Below are 24,861 nucleotides of genomic sequence, written 5' to 3'. Positions count from 1 at the left end.
GAATACTAATTCACATCATAGAGCTGTACCAGGCAAGCCTATTCCCGCTCTTTAGAAAGAAAGAAAGAAAAGGCAGAAGACATTTAAGAAGTAAAATCTCCACAGGAAACAGGCTCCATCCACACTCCATCAAGGCTGGAAATCCGGATTTGCAATTGCTGCTATATCTGGTCCAACTTCCCATTCCACTTTCCAAATGGAAATTCCGTGTCCGGGAGACTCAGCGCCGCAATCTTGTAATCCAGCTTCCTTCTTTTACCATCTTCAAACTCTCCAGCTCTGCCTCCTGCGCCCCGCACCTCCGGCCTAGCGGCTACGCCACGGGCAGCTCCGCCCTCTCGGCTGCGCCGGCCAGCCACACTCCGATAGCCAGGGACCCAAATTAGACTGTTTTCACCTGTGAAGGAAACACAAAAAAGCCTCTCTCCCGGGCTGCAAAACGCGCCCAGGCAAATTTTCAGCCTCCCGTTCCCACGAGAGGCGGCTGCACGTTTCGCCTCTGCCGCTGCTGCTGCAGCGTTTTGCAAAAATCCTTTGTTCCATCACTGGCATTTTCTGCTCTAAGCTGTGCCTCCCAAGTGCTGGGATTAAAGGCGTGCGCCGCCACCGCCCAGCTTCCTCTGCCCGCCGGACCCTTTTACCAAGGGGGATTCCCTTTTTCACCAACTTTTTCCCACCTGCCGGTGGTTCCATGGACTCTGCAGCAGTCCGTGTTCCCTTTGAGCACTCCCTTTTATCACCAGGCCCTTTTTGTAGCCTGCCAACACACTTTAGTTCTGATATGCCTGAGTAGCCATAAAACAATTGCGATATGAGCAAGAGTTTAATTAATGAAGTGGCCACAGTGGATTTAAATCCGCTTGTTAAGATTTCTATTTTAGACATAACTTCCAAAGTGTGTACCTCTTATAGCCGCAGTTTTTTAACCGTCCTCGAGCTCGGGGTTCCCTCCGCTGAGCGTAGAGATATCTGTTGCCTGGAAAAACCGCGCGTGGGTTTCACGCGCGTGGAGAATCTGCGCGCCTGGATTCTCCCGCGCCTGGAATTTAACCCGGGTTTTCGGCACCAGATCTAACGCGCCCCCCTGCGAGCCTTGCATTCGTGGAGAAATCACTAGACGCAGAGATCAGGTAGTTACTACAGAATACATAAGGACATATGATGCTTAGTTACATCTTTAATAATATGTAATTTCATAGTTTATACACAATTCTATACTCCACTTGAATTGTTTCTTTATGTGTATGAACATTTTGACTGCATGTGTGTCTGTGCCAGAATAGAGCATCAAATTACTTAGAACTAGAGACACAGATGGTAATGAGCTACCATGTAGGTACTGGGAATCAAACTCAGGTTCTCTGCAAGAGTAGCCAGTGCTCTTAACCACTGAGCCATTCTCTTCATTCCCTATACTCTACTTTTATTGTTTTATTGTAAGATTTTCTAACATCCTCTAGAATTCTCTATGAATATAACTGACATAGAATGGTCCTGTTATAATCAGAGCTGCTACAAGGACCAATTGCTCACCTTAGTCCTTGCTTTTTCCACATTAATGGTTAACATTAATTAATATTTTTTTTTGTTGACCCAGAGTGCCTGGCTTCAAATCTTACCATCTAGATCATTCTAGGCTTTCTACTTCAGACTGAGATGTTTAATTTTTTAGTTTGTTTTGTAAGGTAGTTAAGAAAGAAAACAAGTGCTGGTCACTATTTTAAACAAAGTATGTTCAGCTCATGTTAGTAATTATGAGACTGAGTTTGAAGAACACAAGATGAAAATTGATCTCAGAATTGGGGGTATTGAGTGAATTAAGATAGCTGCATGGGTTCTGAGAGAGTTCAGAATTCAGAGAAAAGAGAAGACAACTGTCAGATGTAAGGCAGTGAAGAATTTGTGTTGGGAAAAAGTATTTGTGAAGGTGAAGAAGCAGGCAAGTGTCAGGCTCAGGAGAGATGACTTTGGTAGGACTCTTCCTGAAGTATCTTTTGCTTTTGAATTTTCCTGGTTGACCTCAGAAAATCATGTTAACAGTCCAGCATATATTTTAGTTTTTCCCTTCTATGGTAGATATTTGTGGTGGTTTAAATGATAAATGTACTCCATAGTCTTAGGTTTTTGGGAAAGTGGTTTGTACTTAGTGGTGTGGTTTGGGGAGGTGGTGAAGCCTTTCTGTGGGAAATGCACCACTCATAGTGGGATTTGAGAATTCAGAGCCTCACCCAGTCTCCTCCCCACAGCTCTCTCTCTTTCTCTCTCAGCATAATGCTTGTAGTTAAAGATATGAATTCTCAGATTCTTGCTCTAACCACCTTGCTTCCCTGCCATGATAGACATGAATCTCTCTGGAACCATAAGTAATAAATTCTCTTTCTATTGTCTCAGTCACTATATTTTATCATAGCAGCAGGAAATAACTAACACATTTTATTCCTCCAACACAACCTTAGTAAATTTTATTGCACCAATACTGCTTTCTGCCATTGATCATAAGACTGTCAAGTCAGTAAATATTTGTGGAATTTGTTAGTAGTGGAAAAAAACCACAGTGTATCCTACTAAATATCTAGAAATGGATTAAGATCTCACATTACAAAAGAAGGCACTGAGCTCAGGGAAGTAAAGTTGCTGGCTGCATTATGTAGTGAGGCTGACCTCCATTTTAAGCTTCCTGAATCCAAGTTCAATGCACCTTACACCAGCACAATCACTGTAAGTCATGATTGGATGGTGAATGCAACAAGACCAGGGGGGCACGTCAGAGGGTCCTGGTAGAGACAGCTTGGACATCCTGTAGGAAATTCTACTACATGCTGTCAATGAGTTTTCCCACCTAAACCTTCATAATTTGCCTATTTGTCATAATTTTCCATCCCTAAAATCTTAGAAATAGTACAAAATCCACTTCTAACAAACTTTTAATAAACTAAACCACAAACTCCTTGAATTCACCTTCCTTCCACTCTTTTTGTAGCTCTTTCACAAATATTTGTGAGCTATATGGATGAAGTGACACCTACCACTGTCACTTGATATGTCTTTCATTTCACTGCTTCCCAAAAGAGGTTGTTCAGGTTCATCAACTCTAGTCTTGGAATCAAGCTCTGCTCACACCCATCTTCCTCCCACGAGTAGGTGGGGCAACCTTCCTGGGGTTTGCAGATGTGAGGGTATTCAGTGAAAGTGAAGGACAGGTGGTGATCCAGAAGCTGTACCATGAGTGGCTCTGCTCTGAGCTTCATCAGATTTCCAGGCATCTATGAGTTCCTCCAAGTAGCCTCTGGGCTCAGCCTGCTTCTGCTGCTCTTCAAGACAGCACAGTTCTACCTGCACAGGCAATGGCTACTCAGAGCTACCCAGCAGTTCCCATCTCCACCTTCTCACTGGTTCTCCGGGCACAAGGTAGGAAGGAAAGAGAAGGGTGGGTGGGAGAGCAGGGAGGATGAGGCTTTCAGAGAATAAGCATCAAACTTACAAAACAGAGCTTGTTATAAAACAAACACAGGTTCTTCATGGGACAGCCGTCTTAGGCTGGGACGCATCTCAGTCTGGGCTTACTTACTCCAGCAACAGGGGCTAACTGCTCAAAAGCGCCTGGTCTTGTTATTGTCAGCTATGCTGCTCACTTATGCAGATCTGTCATCTGTTCTGAGAGCCTCAGACTTGGGAGCTTGTGGTTGGTCCTATCTGAGCCCCTTTCTTTCCAGGCTGAGCAACACCTGCAGCCTTGACTGTTCTAAATAAGCTGGGCTACTTGGTTGTTCCCTGCCCCCATTACTCTGTCACCCTCTCCCCCTGGCATAGAGCTTGTCTATAAACATGGCTAGAATTGCGGTAAAAATATGTCCTGTGTACAATAACAACAGGTAGGAATCACAGGAGGTACCTGGTATCCTAAAGGAACTCACTCTACTATTGGGTAAAGCAACTGACCCTATATGTTTACCTAAGACTGGAAAAGCTACCCCGATAAATGATTTATAGGTTAAAATCCTGAAGGTCAGAAAAGTGGTTTTTTTCTATGTGAGGGTCCATTGCTGGAGATACACTGTTATTCAAAGTCTGCTTATATATGGGCTCTTCTCCTGCATATTGTGTATTCCCTGTTGCTAAGAGCACTATATACCTCAGTGCCCAACCAAGAACCTGACACAATTGTACAGTCTCCAGAAATGAGAGAAAAAAGCAGCCTAGGGGATGGAGAGGGCTTAAACTGTCACCTCCGAGGGGACGAACATAGAACTAGGTCAAAGGCTGCATAGAGAAGCATATGACAAGGGTTGCATATTGATCACAGTTAAGAGGAGATAAGAGTATGTGGGATTTGAGCCAGAGCTGAGGTTCTGGAGCCAGATTCTGGGGAATACAGCTTTATCTAGGAGGACCACAGCATCTGGCTCATATCAGATCCTAGAAGAGAGCAAAGGACTGGATGATACCATAGATAGGCCATCAAGCTCTGCTCTAGTCCTAGGTTCTGATAAATCATCTTCACTATATCCCTGTGGTTGTTCTGCCCTTTATTTAGAACTAATAACTAAAACAAAAGATTTTCTGTATTTTACTCTGGAGGTTTTGTTTGTTTGGTTTTTGTTCCGTTTTGTTATTTGACAATGTCTTGCAAGGTAGCCCAGGCTAGCCTTGAATTCACTATGTAACCTATATTGGCCTCATACCAGCAGAGATCCTCGGGCTTCAGCCTCCCAAATGTTGTGTTAGGATTACAAACATAACTCACCACACATGGCATGAAGTATTTTCAGTGATTCACTTTTCTGATATCAGGTCCCAAAGGACCAGGAACTTGAAGATATTCTAACAAGGATAAAGAATTTCCCAAGTGCCTGTCCATACTGGCTCTGGGGGAGCAGAATGCGTGTCCAAGTGTATGATCCTGACTACATGAAGCTGATTCTGGGGAGATCAGGTGAGAGTGAAACTCCATCACCATTGTGGATCCTCTATTCTGGTTTTATGCCTGAGTCCATGAAGTTACAGGAAAAGGTGGTGATTCAGTAACTAATGCCAAAATAGTACCTTCCATTTTCCTAGCATATGCTCAGCGTTATTTACTTAATACTTATTTCTACTTAGTATTACGTTAAAAGAGTGTTATGGATTCAATCCATTTATCATTTTTGAATCAAATTGGGGTAGTCAGTTTTATATATAAAAGTAAAGTTCATATATAAAATGACTTGCATTTGAATCTTCTAACCGTTTCTGTACTATATCATGGATAACCAAGGCACCGCAGTAAAACCAACCACAAGGTTTTTATTCCTTGGAGTCGAGGACATGATAACCTATGTTGCTTGCTAATTTACCATTCTAATCCTGGGGATGACTAGCTTCTGGTGAAGGGAGGTTGCATTCCTAAGCCAAACTGTCAAGGTGGATAGAAGGGGATGAAAGACAATGGGAGGTAGCAGGAGGCAAACTGCCAAGGGGCAGTGATCAAAATTTCATGTCTCTCTCTGGTCTTATCTACAGCCATTTTTGTTTCTAATTAATGCCTCACTTTTTTTTTTCAGACCCAAAAGCTCATGGTTCCTACAGATTTCTAGCTCCCTGGATTGGTATGTACAGCCATATAACTGTCAATTGTGGTCACTCTCCATTTAAGTTTGTCAAGAATGTTATCTCGACTCATTGAGAACAATGGGAGATTGGTCATTATCTTCAAGATGTAATGTTGCATTTAACCTAGTTTCTCTTCCAACCAGACATTAACCTCCTCCTTGTGTTTCTGTATCTCCTATTTATAAACATTCTCAGCTTGACATGTATACATCCTTCCCTCACTATTTTGAATCTTTATCCTGTAGCTATCATGATCACATCATATGTACCAGCCCTCTCTGTGGGGCTGGGGGATGGGCAGAGAGTAGAAGCTAGGGAGTCGCCACCATCTTGCTGTAGCTAAAGGTCAAAGGGAAGAAGCTGGCCAGGAACACGTGGAGAAGGAGAGAGAGAGAGAGAGAGAGAGAGAGAGAGAGAGAGAGAGAGAGAGAGAGAGAGAGAGAGAGAGACCTAGTCTTTTGAACTAGGCAGGAGCTAGACTGTAGCTAAGACTCAATGGGGAGAAGCTGACCAAGAACAAGTGGTGAGAGAAGAGGAGAGAGGGACAGGGAGAGGCCTAGGTCTTTTGAACTAGGCCAGGTGTTGCTTGAGTTCCATAGGTTCTTTGTGGGCGCCAGTGGGGGTACTCTTGGAGCTGGCTTTGTCCACATCCTCCATCACCTGCAGTGCTGTTATCTCGCATGTGCAGGCATGGGTCCTGTTGGGAGATGTAGATCCCGTGTTTCTGCCCCGGCTCAGGGAGGCAGACGCTCACGAATTTGACTGAGTTCACTCCATGCGGCACTAGGCAGACCTGGACATGGAGAGGTCTCAGCCAGAAGTCCCGCCGGGACAGGGAGCCTGAGTGGGGGTCTCCAGGCCTAGGTGGATGACCCAGGGGCCGGTGGTCTTTGTCCTTGGGCTCCCAGACATCACCGGGAGCCATGGAAGAACTGAGACGTGAGGGCATATGGGCTGGACAGGCCCACAACCGAGAGGAATGAGGGAGAGAGAAGCCCCAGCAGTGCCAGTGGGTCAGAGACTCTTGGTTATGGCAGTCACTTGGCTGGCTTGGCTATCTTGCTTGAGTCAGTGGGGCTCTGTGGTGGAAAAACGTGGAGAAATCCTCAGTGGGAGATTAAGCAGTGGCTTGGTAGTCTAAGGCTTTTTCTACAGTTCCCCATGGGGTAGGGGGGTAGGGGCGGGGGAAGACACAAGGAAGTCCATGGTTTTAAAAGGTTTATTGTCATGGCAGAAAGTGAATGTGGCTGCACCCCCTGTACCTCCAGGGCAGTCTTTGGTTAAATACTGTTTGTAAGGAGGAGGGTCTGGGAAGGAATGTTTAATTGGCTGCTACATCCTCTGGCCTTCAGGTATCTCATTAATATGGAAATCTCTTGAGGCTGAGGCCTGTAGTCTTGCCCTCTACCTGTGCTGGGTGACACAAACCTCTCTTTGGGAGGGGCTTTAGAGGGCTGAAGCCAAGTGAAAGGAACCAGGGGCCCAGTAACAAAGCCAAACACATTCCGTTCCATTAGGGTCCCAGCTTTGAGGCCTGTGCTCAACCAAGCGCAAAGCTGCCTCTCACAGCCCGCCGCCCCACACCAGGCCAACTGAAAAGTACTAGTCTTTTACCACACTCATTTGTCTTTCTGTTCCTCCAAGACCTCCAATGTTTGTCTCTCCAAACAGCCCCCAGTCTTGTAAATCCTATTGTTTACACTCTCCTTCATACAACCATCTCTGTACAGGATATGGATTGCTTCTGCTGAATGGACAGACGTGGTTCCAGCACCGACGAATGTTGACACCAGCTTTTCACTATGACACTCTGAAGCCTTATGTGGGAATCATGGCAGACTCTGTTCATGTAATGCTGGTAAGTCTTCTGTGTGTGCATGTGTGCACACACATCACTCTCTCCCTCTGTCTTTCACTCTTATGCCTACAACCCACTCACAACACAAAGTCAGATTCTATTTTTTACAATAAAAACCATCAGTCACAGTCACATTGAATAACAACTCATAATGTGAAATAGGTTCCTCAAAAGTCAAGGGAAAGGGGGAAGGGCATAGGGGAGAAGAGAGGAGTGGAGAGGAAAGGAGAGAGGAGGGGGGAGGAGAGGAGAGCCCATGGAGTTGTGTTCTCATTCACAGAAGTTCTTACTCCCTAAGTTGATTCTACTATTGCCCACACAGAGACAAAGGTGTGCCTCAATAATGCCCTTGGTTGGTCTTTTCTTTCTTTTTTTCTTCTTTCTTTCTTTCTTTGAGGGGAAGCCTAAAATATATCATTTATTATTATATTTTTATTATTTAGAACAATATTTATTTGTTTTAGCATCTGAAGGACTCACTCAGCATAGCTGCAGAGGCATTGTCTTCCCACTGCCACACACAGACACAAACACAGATACAGCATAATATCCATACTTAGCCCAGGCACGTTTCTTTTGAGGCTCATTTATGTATCTTCATATGCCGTAGCACATCCTTTAAATAATGGTTATTTTCAGTGCTAATTTCCTTTGTTGACTTTCTCAAAATCTTCTGCATATTTCTTCAGGACTCCAAAACGTAATACACTTTCTTTCCTTCTGCCACAATTGCAACAATAGTATCTTCTGCAGCAGGGTAAAGCTTAGACCCAGGAGAAGTTAGCCCTGGATATACGATATTTGCTCCACTAAGTACAAGTTTAATGGCCCTTTTATTAATATGATGATGTGATAAGATAAAAGAATATTTATAAAGTCATCTATAAAGGTTGGATTTAAAAAGGCCCTTCTCTTTTTCTAAAAGAACAGTAATTCTTCATTTACTGTAAGGATTTCTGTGTTTTCATAGTGTTTGAACATGAACCAAGATGAAGGAGGCAATGATAGGGGAGGGCCTGAAGCAGGAAGGACATTGAATTAGGAAGAGTCCAGCACAAGGAAAGCCAGCACTGACAGTCAGAGCTGTGTCGTTCTTAAAGCACCCTTTAAGTTTAAGTATTTTTAATCATATTCTTCCCCTCCTCCAAGTCCTTTCAGAGCCTCTCCCTGTCCCTGCCCTCCCAACTTCAAGTTCTTTCTCTAAAATCAAACAAAAACCAAGTATAACATCAACTACCCAACCAAGAAAACAAAATAAAATCCCCAAACCCCACCAAACTGTAACCAAATAAAGATGCTCATGCACACACCAATAGAGCCTGTTATGTGTTGGTCAGATACTCCTACACATAAGACCTACCACAGAGTAGTTGATATACTCAGTATCACTTGATTGAAAAAAACTATTTTCCCTCTTCCAGCAGGCATAAATGACAATTGTTAACCTTTACTCTAGTGGCTAGGATTTCATTCATTCATTCATCCATTTTTTAAAAATATAGTAGAATAAAATATGATAAGATAAAACTATCACATGGAATGCAGACAAAACAAACCAACAGAAGACAAAGGGCCCAAAAGAAGGCACAAGAATTAGAGACCCACTTGTTCACATACCTAGGAATCCCATAGAAACACTCATCTGGAAGCCATAGTACAGGCAGAGGAGCTGGTGCAGACCTGTGCAGACCCTGTGCACGCTGCTTCAGTCTGTGAGTTCATGTGGACTTTGCTCATGTTGGTTTAGAGGACCTTGCTTTCTTGGTGTCTTCCATACCCTCTGGCTCTTACACTCTTTCTGCCCCCTCTTTTGTGGGGTTCCCTGAGCTCTGAGGGGAGGGATTTGTTGGAGAAATATCATTTAAGGATATGTGTTGCAAGGTCTTTCACTTTCTACATAATGTCTGGCTGTGGGCCTCTTATATATTGTTCTCATCTGCTGCTGGAGAAGGCTGCTCTGTGACGGCTGAACAAGGCACTGATCAATGAATAGAGCAGAATGTCAGTCATTAGGAGCCATTTATCACATTTTCCTTCTTCTTCCTTTTTTTTAGACTAATATTATTTGGTTTTACCCTAGTTCTCTGGGCTATCAAGTCTCAGGTTCTTGGTCATCCAAGCAGTGTTGAGTATAGGTTCCATTTTGTGGAGTGGGCCTTAAGGTTATCTGTGCCCACAAGCTTTGTGCTACCATTGCCCTAGCAATTCTTGCAGGTAGTACATCATAGGTTGACAGTTTGTGGCTGGTTTGGTGTTTATGTTTCTCTTTTTATAACATGCAGAGTACTTTCCTCTACCAAAGATACTAAAGCATAGGGTGAAGGCTCTGTGTGGGCACCAGCTTGACATCTCAATGTTTAGTGAGTTGTGTAGGTGTTATCTTCAGAAATGGAGCCAGTTTGTAGAGAACAGCCTATAGTCTTGGCAAAAGCCTAGATTGTTTGGGAATTCCCATCAGGCCACTTTGGCCAACAACTTAGATTTGTACCCCAATCCCAGTAATGGAAGCTTTGTTCAGTGACAAGAGATGTCTAGTTGGGACTCAGTTTTCCTTATTATTTGGAGATTTTATTTAGATCACCTTCATACATGTATATATTTGAGGAAGTTTCTGTTGTATTAAGTTTCCATACTACTCCTCAAATGTCCCTTAATTTTAGCTGTCTCTCCTCATTCTCTCTCCCACAACCTCCTCTGCCCTCCCCTTACCCACTTGATCCTCCTATTCCAGCCCTGCCCCTTTATCTATATCTATCTATTCTATTTTCTTTTCCTAGCAAGATCTATCTGTTCTCTTTAGTCCTTTACTCTATACCTACCCTCTGTGGTTCTATGGATTGTAGCTTTGTTGTCATTGACTTCACAGCTGATATACACACATAAGCAAATATATATGTTTATCTTTCTGAGCCTGAACTATCTTACTCAGGATGATTTTTTTTCTAGTTCCATCCATTTGCCTGAAAACTTCTTGATGTCATTATTTTAATGGCCGAATAATACTTCATTGTGTAAATGTACATTTTCTTTAACCATCCTTCTATTGAAGGACATCTAGATTGTTTTCAATTTCTGGCTACTACGAACAGAACAGCAATGAACATGGTTGAGAAAGGTCTCTGTGGTAGGATGAAGCATTCTTTGGGTATATGCCCAAGAGTGTAATAGCTAGATCTTGAGGTAGATCAAGAAGATAGGAATTGTCCTATCTTCCTGAGGCACTATCACACTGCTTTCCATACTGGCTATACAAGTCTGTACTCCCACCAGCAATGGATTACAGTTCTCCCTATTCCACACCCCCACCAGCATGAGTTGACACTTGTTTTCTTGGTCTAAGCCATTCTTATAGATGTAAGATGGAATCTCAAAGTAGCTTTGATTTGCATTTCTCTGATGGCTAAGGATATTGAAAGTTTTTTTTTAAATATTTCTCAGCCATTTGAGTTTTCTCTATTGAGAATTTTTTTTCAGATAACCCATTTTAATACGGTTATTCAATTTTTGATATCTAGCTTCTTAATTTCTTTGTATATTTTGAATATTGGCCCTCTATTAGATATATAGCTACTAAAACTCTTTTCCCATTCTGCATACTATCATATTATCCAAATGATTGTATCCTTTGCCATGGAGAAGCTTCTCAGGTTCATGAGGTCTCATTTATTAATTGTTGATCTTAGTGCCTGTGCTAATAGTGTTCTGGTCAGAGAACCTTTTCCTGTGCCAATAAGTTCAAGGCTATTACCCATTTTCTATTCTATCAGGTACAGTGTAATTGTTTTTATGTTGAGGTCTTTGATATATTTGGAGTTGAATTTTGTGTAAAGTGATAAGTATGGATTTATTTGGATTATTTTACATGCAGCCATCCAGTTTGACCAGCACCATTTGCTGAAGGTGCTATCTTTGTTCTGGTGTGTGTTTCTGGCTTCTGTATATACAAAAAAAAATCAGGTGTCCATAGGTATGTGAATTTATGTTCACGTCTTCGATTTGATTCCATTAATCAATGTGCCTGGTTTCGTGCCAGTATCATGCTGGAGTTTTTTAAACTATAGTTTTATAGTAAAACTCAAAATCAAGGATGGTGATACCTCCAGCAGTTCTTTTCTTATTCATAATTGGGTTAGCTATCCTTGTTGTTTTGTGTGTGAGTGTGTGTGTGTGTGTGTGTGTGTGTGTGTGTGTGTGTGTGTTTCTATATGAAGCTGAGAACTGTCTTTCAAGATCAGTAAAGAATTGTGTTGAAATTTTGATGGGAATTTTATTGACTTAGTAGATTGATTTTGGTAGTATGTCCACCTTTACTTTATTAATCCTACTGATCCATGAGAATGGGACATCTTCCACCTTCTGATATATTCTTCAATTTCTTTCTTCAGTGATTTAAAGTTTGTATCATACAAGTTCTTCTTGGTTAGAGATACCTTAAGGTAATTTTATTATTTGAAGCTACAGTAAAATGTGTTGTTTCCACAATTTCTTCCTCAGACTGTCATTTGTATTTAGCAGGGCTACTGATTTCTTGAATTGGTTTTGTATCCTGCTACTTTACTGAAAGTATTTCTCAGCTATTGGAGTTTTCTGGTGGAAAATTTTGAGTCATTTATGAAGACTATCATATCATTTCAAATAAAGATACTTTGACTTCTTCCCTTCCTATTTGTATCCCCTTTGATATACTTTAGTCCTCTAGCTAAGACTTTAAGTACTATATTGAATAGGTATGAAGAGAATAGACAATGTGATCTTGTTCTTAATTTTAGTGGAATTGCTTTGAGTTTCTCTCCACTTAAGTTGATGTTGGCTATGGGCTTGCTGTAAACTGCCTTTATTATGTTGAGATATGTCCCTTGTATATCCCTAAGCTTTCCAGGACTTTTATTATGAAGAGATGTTGAAGTTTGTCAATGACCTGTTCTGAATCTAATGAAATGGTCAAGTGGGTTTTGCCTTTCAGTCTGTTTGTATTATGAATTACACTGACATATTTTCATATGTTAAATAATCCCTACATCTCTGGAATGAAGCGTACTTGATCATGATGAAATCTTTTTCTTTTAATGTGCTTGGATTCAGTCACAAGTATTTTATTGAGAATTTTTTTCATCTAGAAGGGAAACTGGTCTGTAATTCCCTTTCCTTCTTGGGTCTTTATGTGGTTTGAGTATCAGGCTAAATGATTGTACCCTCATAAAATGAATTCAGCAAATTTCCTTCTGTTTCTGCTTTGTGTTGTAATTTGGGGTGTATTGGCATTAACTCTTCTTTGAAAGTCTGGTAGAATTCTGTGCTAAACCTAGCCCTGGGCATTTGTTTGTTTGTTTGTTTGGGAAACTTATAATGACTTCTTGTATTTCAGTGAAGATTGTAGTTCTATTTAAATTGCTTATGTGGTCTTGATTTAAATTTGGTAAGTAGTAAGTACTGAGAAAGATATCCATTTCTTTTAGATTTAAATCTTTCTTTAGATTTTTCTGGTGGAGCACAGATTTTTTTTTTTAAATCTCTCTTCCTTGACTTCCTTGATGTTTGTTATGTCCACTTTTACATTTCTAGTTTCATTCAATTACATCATCTCTCCTCTGCTTTCTTTGTTAATTTGGATAAGGGTTTGTCAGCCTTATTGGTTTTCTCAAAGAACCAACTCTTTTTTTTTTTTTTTTTTTGATCTTTGTTTCTACTTTTTTGATTTTGGCCCTGAGTTTGAATATTTCTTGCCACCTACTACTTTGGGTGTCATTTCTTCCTTTTGTCCTAAAATTTTCTAATGTGTTCTTAAGTTGCTAGTATGAGATATTTCCAAATTTTTATGTAGGCACTTAGTACTGTACACTTACCCCCTTAGCACTGCTTTATTGTGTCCCATACATTTGAGTATATTGTGTGTTCATTTTCATTCAACTCTAGAAAGACTTTGATTTCTTTCTTGATTTCTGTCTTAACCCATTTTTTGTCATTTAGTGGGTTATTCAGTCTCTATGAGTTTGTAACTTTTCTGTGTTTTATGCAACTTTAGCCTGTGGTGATCAGATAGGGTGCAGGGTGTTATTTCAATTTTCTTGTATCTTCTGGGACTTGTTTTGTGTCCAAGTATGTGGCCAACTTTGAAGGAAGTTCTATGAGGTGCTGAAAAGAAGGTCTATTCTTTTGGCTTTAAGAGAAGTGTTCTATAAATATGTTAGGTCCATTTGATTTATGTCACTGAGTGACAGCATTTCTGTTTAGTTTTTGTGTGGATGATTGTTGAGTGTGAAGTATTGAAGTCTCCTACAATCAGTGTGATAGTATCAATATGTGATTTAAGCTGTAGTGATGTTTCTTTTATACATTTGAGTGCTCTTGTGTTTGGGGCATAGATGTTAAGAATTATAATGTCATCTTGATGGATTTTCCTTTGATGAGTACATACTGTCCTTCTCTAGCTCTTCTAATTTTGTTTGATGTTTATTTTGTCAGATATAAAAATGGCCACACCAGCTTGTTCCTTAGGTGCATTAGCTTGGGATAACTTTTTCCAACCCTTTACCCTGAGGTGATACTATTTGTTTCTTGGATACAGCAGAAGTATGGATCCTGTTTCCACATCCACTCTTTTAGTCTTTTTATTGGGGGAATTCAGATAGTTGATGTTGAGAAATATCAATGATCAATGATTTATGATTCCTGTTACTTTGTTGTTGCTGCTGCTGGTTGTGGTAGGTGTGTGTGTGTGTGTTTGAGAGAAAGAAAGAGAGAAAGAGAAAGACAGAAACAAAGAGAGCATGTTTCCCCTTTTTGACTTTGCTGGTTTGAGATTACTTATTCCCTGTGTTTTCTTGGATGTAGTTGACCTCTTTCCTTTGGTATTTACTTTCTAGCACCTTTCACAGGGCTGGATTTGTAGAAATATACTGCTTAACTTTGTTTTTTTTTACCATGGAATGTCTTATTTTTTCATCTATGGTAATTAAAATTTTTCTGGATATAGTAGTCTGGGTAAGCATTTTTGGTTTTTTATAGTCTGCAGGACATTTATCAAGGCCTTTCTGGCTTTTAGAGTTTCCATTAAGAAGTTAGGTGCAATTCTAATACTTTGTATGTTACTTGGTCTTTCCCTCTTGTAGCTGTTAATATTTTTTTCTTTGTTCTGTACATTCAGTGTTTTGACTAGTATGCTGAAGGAACTTTCTTTTTCTGGTTTAGTGTATTTGGGAGTTCTGTGTGCTTTTTATACTTTGATTCGCATCTCCATCTTTAGGTTAGGGAAATTTTCATCTATAATTTTGTTGAAAATATTGTCTGACTTTGACCTGAGTTTTTTCTTCTTCCTCCATTCCTATTATTCTTAGATTTGGTCTTTTCATGGTATCATAGATTCCTTGGATGTTTTGTGCCAGGAATTTTTTAGATTTAATATTTTCTGTGACCGATGTCCATTTCTTCTATTGTGTCTTCAATGCCTGAGATTCTCTTTTCCATTTCTTGCATTCTGTTGGTGAGTCTTTTCTTCCTGATTCCTATTGGAGTTCCTAAATTTTTTATTTACAGATTTTCCTCAGTTTTTTTTAAATTGATTCTATTTTCACTTTCATGGCTTGAGTGGTTTTATTCATTTTCTTCTACTTATTGTTTGTGTTTTCATAGTTTTCTTTAAGGGGTTTATTTATTTCCTCTTTAAGGACCTCTATTGTACTTGTAAAGGGTGTTTTAAGGTCTTTTACTTGTACTTTAACTATATTGGAATATTCAGGACCAGCTGTGGTAGAGTTGTAGGACATATTGTCCTGACTGTTATTGTTTGTGGTTTTATGCTGGCAGCTAGGCATGTGGGACTGGGAAAATTATAATTCTAGGTGATGATACCTAGTCTTGACTTTGTTGAATAGGTAGGTGTTTTATTCCTCAGTTCCTGTTTCCTCTCTGGTTTATAGGAGAATGTTGTGGCTGTGTTTTGCCTGTTAGAAAATCTTTTGGGGTTCTGATAGGTATGGGCAGTGGGGATTCCAGGTAAAATCTGTTTCTGAGTATTGGGACCTGAAACTTAGGAATAGAGATGGGCTTGATGGGCTTTACAAGATAGAGGAAAGCAGGGTGTTCCACCAGGATGGGAGAAGAAAGTGAGAAGAGGCAACAGCAGGATTCTGTACGGAGCTGGGCATGAGACTAAGGGATTGGTCTTAGAGGAAAGGAGGAAGAAGTGAAGATCTACAGAGAAGAGTAAACATACACAATTAGCCTATTTCCCTGGTCAGAACATCCTATGTTCACAGGGAATCCCTTTGGTGTTTCTTAATTTAACTAACTTGACAATGAAAACAGGCCATCACAACAACTGATACAGGGAGTCATAAAATCATATCTAGAGATGGAGGAAATGAGCCTGTTCTAGGTAACACCAGCCTTCTGGGAGACTTGGAGTCAGTTCTCTACTTCCACTACAGGATAAATGGGAAAAGATTGTTGACCAGGATTCCACCATGGAGATCTTCCAACACATCACCTTGATGACCTTGGACACCATCATGAAGTGTGCCTTCAGCCATGAGGGCAGTGTCCAGTTGGACAGGTGAGTATCCCTAAACCATAAAGTCTTTGCTCTTGTCAACTAATGTGGCCTCACCTGAGAAGCATATGGAGCTTAGATACTAATATCCACAAACACAAGATTCTCTACCCTGCCTCAGATATACCACTGATTTCCAGACAAGTAGAAGCCTGAATGGCCATGGCATCTTCTAAAGATATAGTGGTTACAAGGGTTATAAGACAGAAACAAGATGCATCCTAGTGTTACCTCTGTCCAAATAAGGGAATTACCACTCTGTCTCTGAGTCATATTTTCTTATTACTAATCTGTTCTGTTGTGTTCACAGAAAATACAAGCCCTACATCCAGGCAGTTGAAGACCTGAATAATCTCTTTTTTCTCCGTTTGTGTAACATCTTTCACCAGAATGACATCATCTACAGTGTGTCCTCTAATGGCCGCCAGGCCAACAGTGCCTGCCAACTTGCCCATGATCACACAGGTTTTGTCTATCTCTTTTCTGTCCCCTCTTTTACCAGGGTCAGCCTAAAGATGCCAATCATAATCTCTGAGGCAGATCCAGGTCCTTTGTTCCTCTGAAGGATGAAAGATGAATTAATGTTGGGTACTTTCTTAGTACAAGGAAGCTAAGATGTAGGATATTGGATAATTATTGGCTTACCTGGGGTATCACATTGGTGATATTAAATGAAATGGTCCCAGCGGGATCCAAAAAGATCTTCTCCAGTTGTTATCCCTAGGGGTAGCCTGATCTCTGTCAGGTGTGTTGGCCTCTCACACCTTACGCACTCTTGACCATATGCATCTGGGCCTCTAGAGGGAATAGAGGTGAGGAAAGAGGGCACATGGGCCTCTTAGGGAGTGTGCTTTCATCTCTGCCTGGTAACTACTATCCTTGGACAGACCAAGTGATCAAATCAAGGAGGGCTCAACTTCAGGATGAGGGAGAGCTGGAAAAGGTTAAGAAGAAAAGGCGATTGGATTTCCTGGACATCCTCCTGTTTGCCAGAGTGAGTGTATGAAACCACATGAGAGACTTGAGACTTGATCTAGAATCACAGAGTAAAAAACAAACATTACTCTCTCATTATTATCCAGATCGAAAATGGAAGCAGCTTATCCGATAAGGACCTGCGTGCTGAAGTGGATACCTTCATGTTTGAGGGCCATGACACCACAGCTAGTGGTATCTCCTGGATCTTCTATGCTTTGGCCACAAATCCTGAACACCAACAGAGATGCAGGAAGGAGATCCAGAGTCTCCTAGGAGATGGAGCTTCTATCACTTGGTGAGTGGGAGCTCAAGATAGATGAAATTTCTATCTTTTGGTAATGGGAAACTCCTGGTTGTCCCAGCTCTGTGTAACTTTTGGATGGGCCCCATTTCAGGGACAACCTGGACAAGATGCCCTATACCACCATGTGCATCAAGGAGGCCCTAAGGATCTACCCACCTGTACCAGGTGTGAGCAGAGAGCTCAGCTCACCTATCACCTTTCCAGATGGACGCTCTTTACCCAAAGGTATGAACTCCCCAGACCAGTTCAGCAGGGTCTAAGAAGAATGGGAATTCCATGGTTCTTCTGCAGTTTTGAATTATCAAAATCTCTAATGGATTTCCCGTGCCTTATCAGTAGTGATAAAAGGATTTTTACCTTAAGTTAGAATGTAGTGTGTGAAGTGCTTTGCATACAGTTAGACTTCAGAAAAATCTCAGGAAATAAAGGCCAACTCTACATTGAACTTGAGTCTTTAGCCATTAGTTGCTAAATTATTACTTGATGCAAAAAAATAACTCATTAAGTGTTGGGAAGCTATGTTTCTTTCTATGGATGTAGGCAAATGAGAAAGTTCAGGGACTCCCATGTCATGGATGAAACGTATTCCAGTGTCTGAGGATCCTTCAAGTTGATGGGAGATTTCAGCTAATGACCAGATCTTAGTTCCATATGATGGTTAAAAAAAAAAAAAATACACATGTAATCACTCATCATTGGGTATGATTTCCCCTTGGGCCACAGTGAAACTGTGTGAACAAGAAAGGATAATCAGTCTTGCTAAGGCTCCAGAATTTCATCTAAAAATGGGTTTTTAGTTCTTGGAAGCTGCCTATAAATGTTGAGTGTGGCAAGGGCTCACGAAAGACATTTGATGAGAGTTATCATTTACTTAATATAATATTGATTCCCAAATGCTTTTTTTGTTCTCACACCTAGGCTCATGGTTTTAGGTAGGTAACTCACACTCAGTGCTTTACCAAGCCTACCCTACTTCTCTGTGATTAAAATGATGATTCCAGCACGCAGACCATTTGTGTGCATATTCTCGGCTGAATATGGGAGCTAGTGCCCTACCCATTGGCATAACCAGTCATTCTTTGTTCCACTCACCTTACAGGTATCCCAGTCATGCTCTCCTTTTATGGCCTTCATCACAACCCAACTGTGTGGCCAAATCCAGAGGTAAAATGGGCGATAGGAGAAGGTCAGGGAAAGATATCTCAGGACCAACACTTCCCTCTACTCTCACTCCTGGACATATGGTCCCTTCATGAGTGGAAAGCAAGAGTTTGACTCCCACCTGCCTTAAATTTGGTATTCACACTGCAGGTGTTTGACCCTTCTCGATTTGCACCAGAATCTTCTCGACACAGCCACTCATTCCTGCCCTTCTCAGGAGGAGCAAGGTGAGGTATCCAGTGGTCCACTGTGTGTCATGAATGGAGGAAAGGGTAGTTTCTGGGTACATCTCTACTATCTGTGATTCTCTAAGTTTATATGTGACATCTTCAGGTGTTTGTAGGTGTGAGTCATTTTCTGTGTCCCTTGAAGGAGTTGGTATTTAAGGGTGCAACTGGGGGAGGGAGGTTGGCAGGCTACTCTTCCCAAAGGCTATATAAGTTTGCATCAGCATGTGTTTCCAACTTCAGTATATGTTGACATTTTCATCCATTTCTAGAATATGATCTTCATACTTAGGTTTTTCTCATGCAAACTAGCTCTCAGGTATTTGTTTCCCTCATCTGTTATGCATCTTAAAGGATGAATGTACATCTCCATCACTCTCAACCCATCCTACTACCTCTGTTTAATTCATCACTCAGTCAAAATGATGACTATGAAAACATTTTTGTGTATTTGAATTGTGTTGCAGCCACGTATGGAAAAATTGAGAGCCCACTGTGGTAGGGTGGGCACCAATGAGTCTTCTTCTATATAGTTCTTATTTCTAGCCCAACAAAATTTCTACTACATATTAAGATATCTAGTTTCCCAAAGAACAAAATTAAGAGAGAAATTTACATTACAGGGCTGTGATCCACTTACCAGTTTTGGAAAATGGGGAAAGTACATAGTACATTAGACACCACCTATCTATAACCTGTACTAGCGTGTACACTAACAAACATTTCTGAAATAGCTGTTAGCTAGAATGTTGCAGTGCAGAGAGCTGCTATGAAATGTGTGAAGGCTGAAGGACTCAGTCATCTTGTGGAATGCGAATTGCCAAGGAAGTAATGAAGACAAAGAAGGCTTTCTCTGTCTACAATTCTATGACTTCTACAATGCCTAATCAATTATCACAGAACAGGCTGTAAGCATATTGTTTATCTAGGATAAGTTTACCCTGGGGTGAATACTTCCTCTTAGGGTTCAGTTAGAAATCATGATGAGGTCATTGACAAATAGAAGAGAATCAGATAGTTCAATTGCCATGAAAAATTTGCCCTATATGTACTCTAATGCATTTTTATTTTTTAAAATTAGTAAAATCCACACACAAAAGTATTTATTAAAATTATTTTTTCTCTGGGCCAAGTCCTATACTGTGACAAAAGTACAGAGACATAGGGTTCTGCCTCCAGTTCAGTAGCAAGAATAGAAAGCTGGTCTGCAGAATCAGCAACACCAGACATCATTTCTTTCTTCTTTGATACTTTCCTTTCTCACTGAGAAGTTAATAGAATGATCGACATTCCTGGCACTGTCCTAAGCTCTGGGCTGAACTGTGGCCTCCAATGAAGCACACCAATGGTACACCTTGGCAGAATGATGAGGACTAGTTGCTCAATATTCTGAGCCTTGAGTATATGGAAGGAGGAGACAGAGATAGAGACAGACAGAGAGACAGAGACAGATAAAGGGAAAGTGAAGGACAGAGACAGAGATGGAGAGATGGACAGAGAGGAAGAGAGACTGATATGGGAGATGGAGAGAGAGAAGAGATAGGAGAGAGCAGAGAGGGGAGAGGGGAGAGCGGAGAGCGGAGAGGGGAGAGGGGAGAGCGGAGAGGGGAGAGGGGAGAGGGGAGAGGGGAGAGGGGAGAGGGGAGAGGGGAGAGGGGAGAGGGGAGAGGGGAGAGAGGAGGAGAGTTTCTTTGTGGCCTCAACATTTGCTGAGATAAATAGGGGCTGGAAAGGTAGGAGGTGTGGAGGCAATAACTTACAGAGGGTGTAGCTGCATCTGAGCCATCTATTAGTTTGGAAGAATAGGAGGGTCAATATGAAGAGAGAGAATTCTGGGAACCAGTGAATTCCAGACAGAAAACTAAGGGCAGCATATAGGGACAGTGATAAAATAGAATTAAAGCCCTATAGGTGCTTGTGGACTGAGGAGGAACTGGAGTCAGACCACTGAGTGGGAGGCAGATAGGCAGGGGTTTGAGGATCCCTACCTGGTATGTTTTTCAGAAACTTCTTCATCAGCACCTGACTCCTATGTTAGAACCATGTTGACTTTGTCCCCAAGACAGAGATTTCTTTTTTTAAATTTTTATTTTATATTATATTTACATTTCAGATGCCATCCCCTTTCCCCATTTCCCCTCCCTAGAAAACCCCTAGCCCATGCCCCCTTTTCCTTTTTGCTTTTATACAATTTTTTAAATGTTAATCAAAGGCTTTATAAGTTTGGTAATGCTCAATCAGAAGTGTAACCCAATACCCAACCTAGATATATCAACTATCTTTGACTGGTGGAGACACATGAACATCTGCCTCCATGCTCCCCCTTTCTCTCTCTCATCACCTAGCTTCTCCTCTCCTTCATCTTCTCCTCTCCTTATTCCATCTCTTCTTCTCGGTACTCCTTCCCTCTTAGCTCCTCCTACATATCACCCTTCCTGTTAAAATAAAACTTTTCTCTCAAAATACAATTAGAGCATAATTATTCCTAATTGTACCAGTGAGGTACAAGATAGTCCTAATACCCAGTCCATCATTTTGTTGACTAACCAGAACCTCTGTCATCTCTCCTAACTAAAACACTTAGTTTTGAACGTGGCTTTTTTTTGGGGCGGGGGGAGGGCTTTAGAATGAATGTCAGCTGAAAACCATCCACTCAGATCTTTTCTCTCAAAGTAAATAGCCAGGATTGGCTATGAGACTATAGGTCTTCAACCCCGTCAGAAATCCAGAATGACTGAGTTAACTGAAATTATGGGAAGCACTAAGCATAGCTTCTAAAATTTAGCCAATTTATAGAGACTGCTGAACACCTGGAAAGCCCCTATACTACCAAACGTTGGAGCATCAAATCTTCAGCCTTCTGGCCCAGAATCATCTGACAGACCTTAGTGATGCAGAATTATTACAGGCTGATTACTCAAGACAGAGATTCCTAAGAGTATGATCCATCCATCTCCATGTTTCCCTGACCAGTAAAATCCCTACTGATGGATCAGAAACTCCTAATATGGAGAGTCAACTAGCCAAAGACTGCTAACTGGATGACTCTTTGCCTCTCAAAGCAGAATTAGAGCCAGTATCAGAAAAGAGGGGTATTTGTAAAAGATTGAGACAGCAAGAAAGGGCATGAATGACAGAAGCCTAACATAACTGTGCTCTGAAAGGATCCACCCAGCAGCTTACTAAAACAGATGTAGAGACTCAAAATCAAACATTCAATGGAGCTTGATTGAGGGCTCCAAAGAGGAACTCCACAGGAAGATCAACAGAATAAACTAACCTGGACCCTTGGGGGCCCTCAGAGACTGAACCACCAACTGAGGCTGTAATGAGCACCCCACACACACATATGAGGCAGATGTGCAGATCCGACTTCCTGTGGGTATCACAACAACTGAGCAGGGGCTATTACTAAAGCTATTGCATGTCTATGGAATATGTTTCCCTAACTGGGCTGCCTTGTCTGGCTTCAGTGGGAGAGAATATGCCTAATCCTATAGAGAGTTGCCAGAGTAGGAGGGATAATAGGAGGAGGAGCTCAAACCTCTCAGAGGAGAAGGGAATGGGGAATGGGGAATGGGGAGAGAGACTATGTGAGGAGAAACAGGGAGGGTGGCAGTGGGTTAGGTGGTTATATGAAAGAGTTTGGAGAGAGAATAGGAAAGGGAGAAAGGTTGTAATTATATTATAATCCCCAAAATAAAAAATACAAAGAAAAACAAGACAGCAAGAATTAAGGCCCAAGGTAAAGGTATACGAGTGTGACTTAGAAGGAAAGGTGTCAGGCTGAGTCCTATAATAGAGTGCTCTAGATAGATAGATGCTAGGGCACAGAGGGCAGTGCCTTCACAGCTCACAATATAACCCAAGGCCATTTATTTTATTGTACCTTTCTGACCCAGGAACTGCATTGGGAAACAGTTCGCCATGAATGAGCTGAAGGTGGCCGTGGCCCTGACCCTGCTCCGCTTTGAACTGCTGCCAGATCCCACCAAGATCCCAATCCCCATTCCAAGACTTGTGTTGAAGTCCAAGAATGGGATCCACTTGCGTCTCAAAAAGCTCCAATAATCTTCACAGGACAAGACAACTCCAATGGCATGCTGCCTATCATCTTGTCTTTCTGTCACTCACTCTTGTCCCTAGTCCATCTGCTCACATCTGGTTCTTCTCACCTTGTTCACTTCCACCCGCCTTCTGCTGTGCTCCCAGTCTACTTGTCTGCCAGGGGCTAGCCACGGCGTGGGTGAGGGGAAGTCTTCTTTCTTCTTGGTTCTTCTTGAGGCAGCAAAGGGAGAAGAGTGTCAGCGGGGGTGGGGAGGGGTAAGACCTTGGGTCTTATGAGATTTGGGGTAAGACTTTGGTCTTATGAGATTTTTAGGGTTGCTGTATAATAAAAGTTTACTTATCTATGCTAGAAAAGTTTAGTTACTATGCTACTGTAACTGACCTGCTCTCTGTGATCCTCTGGCCAGAAACTGTAGTTTCTGGCACTTAGCACCTCAGCCCCAAAACAGCAAAAGATTAAATAAATAGCCTTTGTCCTCTCTCAGCAGGAACTGCTGGGCCCTAATTTGTGCCTGCTAGCCTGAGGTTGCAGGAAGAAAAAACACTTAGATAAGTTATTATAGAGTTTATTACTAAGTGTAAAAAGTTTTCTATGAAAGCTATTTAAGGGGAAAAGTGGAAAGGTCCTGAGTGGGAAGAAGAAAAAAAATTCTAATAAGGGAAAAGTTCTAAGGGAAAGAATTCTAGTCAGGGGAAAAGGAAAGGAAGGGACTAATGGCTCCTAACAAACCTCTATGACTACTACACTACTACTACGACTACTCCTACCACTTCTTTGTCTTTATCTTCAGTACTTATACATCTTTCAGAGTACATGATCACATGTTACAAAGTTCATCACAAGTTCACACCAAAAATCAAATCAGAAATTGAAATAGAAGTTTACAACAGAGAATGTTTACATGCATATCCATTAGGAGTAATTATCTGGCTAAACATCCATAACCTGTCTAGCTCCACAGGTTCACTGAAGGTTTAAAACTGTAACTAAGAAATTAGTGAAGTTTTGTATAGATAAACCCAGGCAATATTTTATCTTCTGTCTTAGCACCTATACCAAATCATGAGTTCCCTTTTAGTGACTTTTGGTTAATTGTTTTACAACCTCTTGGAATGTGCTCTGAGTAGAAGAAAGTCTGGTTAGTATCTGAGAACAATTAACTGATGACACTTGGGAGACTGACATAACCCATGCATTTGCAGTAAGTTCCCTGGGATGTTGCCTCAGCTTCTAACATCTCACTTGGCTTTGAACTGCTTCCCATGTTTCTTATAAACACAAATTTCTTGTTTTTCCAAATTACCTATAGGTCAGAACCTTGGATGCCATAAACAGAACTCTCTGAGGCCCTCTGCCTCAGATATGATGTCATTTTCTGCTTCCCTGAGTGGGTTTGACCCCACTTGTACTACCTTTGGGCAGGATATTTCTCCCAGTTCCTCAGTTTTTCAGGTAGCTACATTAGTTCAGTTATGTTCTGAGAAGGGATAGAAAAGAGAAATGTGTGTGTCAGTACTTGGCCTGAAGATTGAGGCAGGAAAATGAGTTGAGAATGAACAGGATATTGGCAATTACTTCACATCATATGATGAAGTTCACTCTGGCCATGCTTAGAGGACAGCCAAGGCATCTCACCCTCATTATGACCTAGACCTGTGAGTGAAAAATGGAGCTGAACCACACAAGAGAAAGTGTCAGTATTCAAACACAAGGTGAACAGGCTGGTAGTGACCTGACATTGACCCAAGAAATGGAGAAGTTGAGCTAGTGAGAGGAAAACAATGCTTACTTTGTACGGGGCAACCTGGGCCCTATGGTTTGGAACAAAAGTTGACTGGAGAGTTAAATAGCCCACATCATGCCAGAGGATATGCTTATCACAAAAAAATAAGAAAAATACAAAAAAGTCCTATGCTTAATAATAAAACTGCATAACTTATGCAACATCAGGCATAAGGTTCTACAGAAACATCAAACAGAAAATGTGGATATGACCAATAGATGCACAAGAACAAATGCTCCCCTGGATTTAGGCACCAGGAAATGAGAATCAAAAGTTTTTTGATTTGAGTGACTTTGAGTGACTGTCATAATATATTTAGGGAAAATAAAAACTGTTAGACAAAA

The 24,861-nt window shown here is 41.3% G+C and overlaps 1 protein-coding gene and 1 pseudogene across 2 annotated transcripts in view; one reads left to right on the top strand and one right to left on the bottom strand.

The window, feature by feature from the left end:
• LOC117708418 (cytochrome P450 4A12B) overlaps positions 1 to 24,861 on the top strand; it is a 36,994-nt gene extending 12,133 nt beyond the window's left edge. The window contains exons 1-12 of one of the 2 annotated variants that reach the window (XM_034502031.2): positions 3,167 to 3,408; positions 4,792 to 4,933; positions 5,541 to 5,585; positions 7,320 to 7,447; positions 15,874 to 15,998; positions 16,306 to 16,460; positions 16,883 to 16,989; positions 17,078 to 17,268; positions 17,369 to 17,502; positions 18,377 to 18,441; positions 18,589 to 18,665; positions 22,568 to 24,861. In XM_034502031.2, coding sequence (XP_034357922.1) covers positions 3,223 to 3,408; positions 4,792 to 4,933; positions 5,541 to 5,585; positions 7,320 to 7,447; positions 15,874 to 15,998; positions 16,306 to 16,460; positions 16,883 to 16,989; positions 17,078 to 17,268; positions 17,369 to 17,502; positions 18,377 to 18,441; positions 18,589 to 18,665; positions 22,568 to 22,736 — 1,524 coding nt within the window. In that variant the 5' untranslated portion in view covers positions 3,167 to 3,222 and the 3' untranslated portion in view covers positions 22,737 to 24,861. Of the gene's footprint in view, positions 1 to 3,166; positions 3,409 to 4,791; positions 4,934 to 5,540; positions 5,586 to 7,319; positions 7,448 to 15,873; positions 15,999 to 16,305; positions 16,461 to 16,882; positions 16,990 to 17,077; positions 17,269 to 17,368; positions 17,503 to 18,376; positions 18,442 to 18,588; positions 18,666 to 22,567 lie in introns of those variants that run through there. The other variant, XM_076934420.1, reaches the window with a different exon arrangement.
• On the bottom strand, positions 8,031 to 8,527 carry LOC117708419 (malignant T-cell-amplified sequence 2-like; annotated as a pseudogene).

This window comes from Arvicanthis niloticus, chromosome 5 (assembly GCF_011762505.2).
Source record: "Arvicanthis niloticus isolate mArvNil1 chromosome 5, mArvNil1.pat.X, whole genome shotgun sequence".
Lineage (NCBI taxonomy): Eukaryota > Metazoa > Chordata > Mammalia > Rodentia > Muridae > Arvicanthis > Arvicanthis niloticus.
This window is presented reverse-complemented; position numbering and strand designations above follow the sequence as displayed.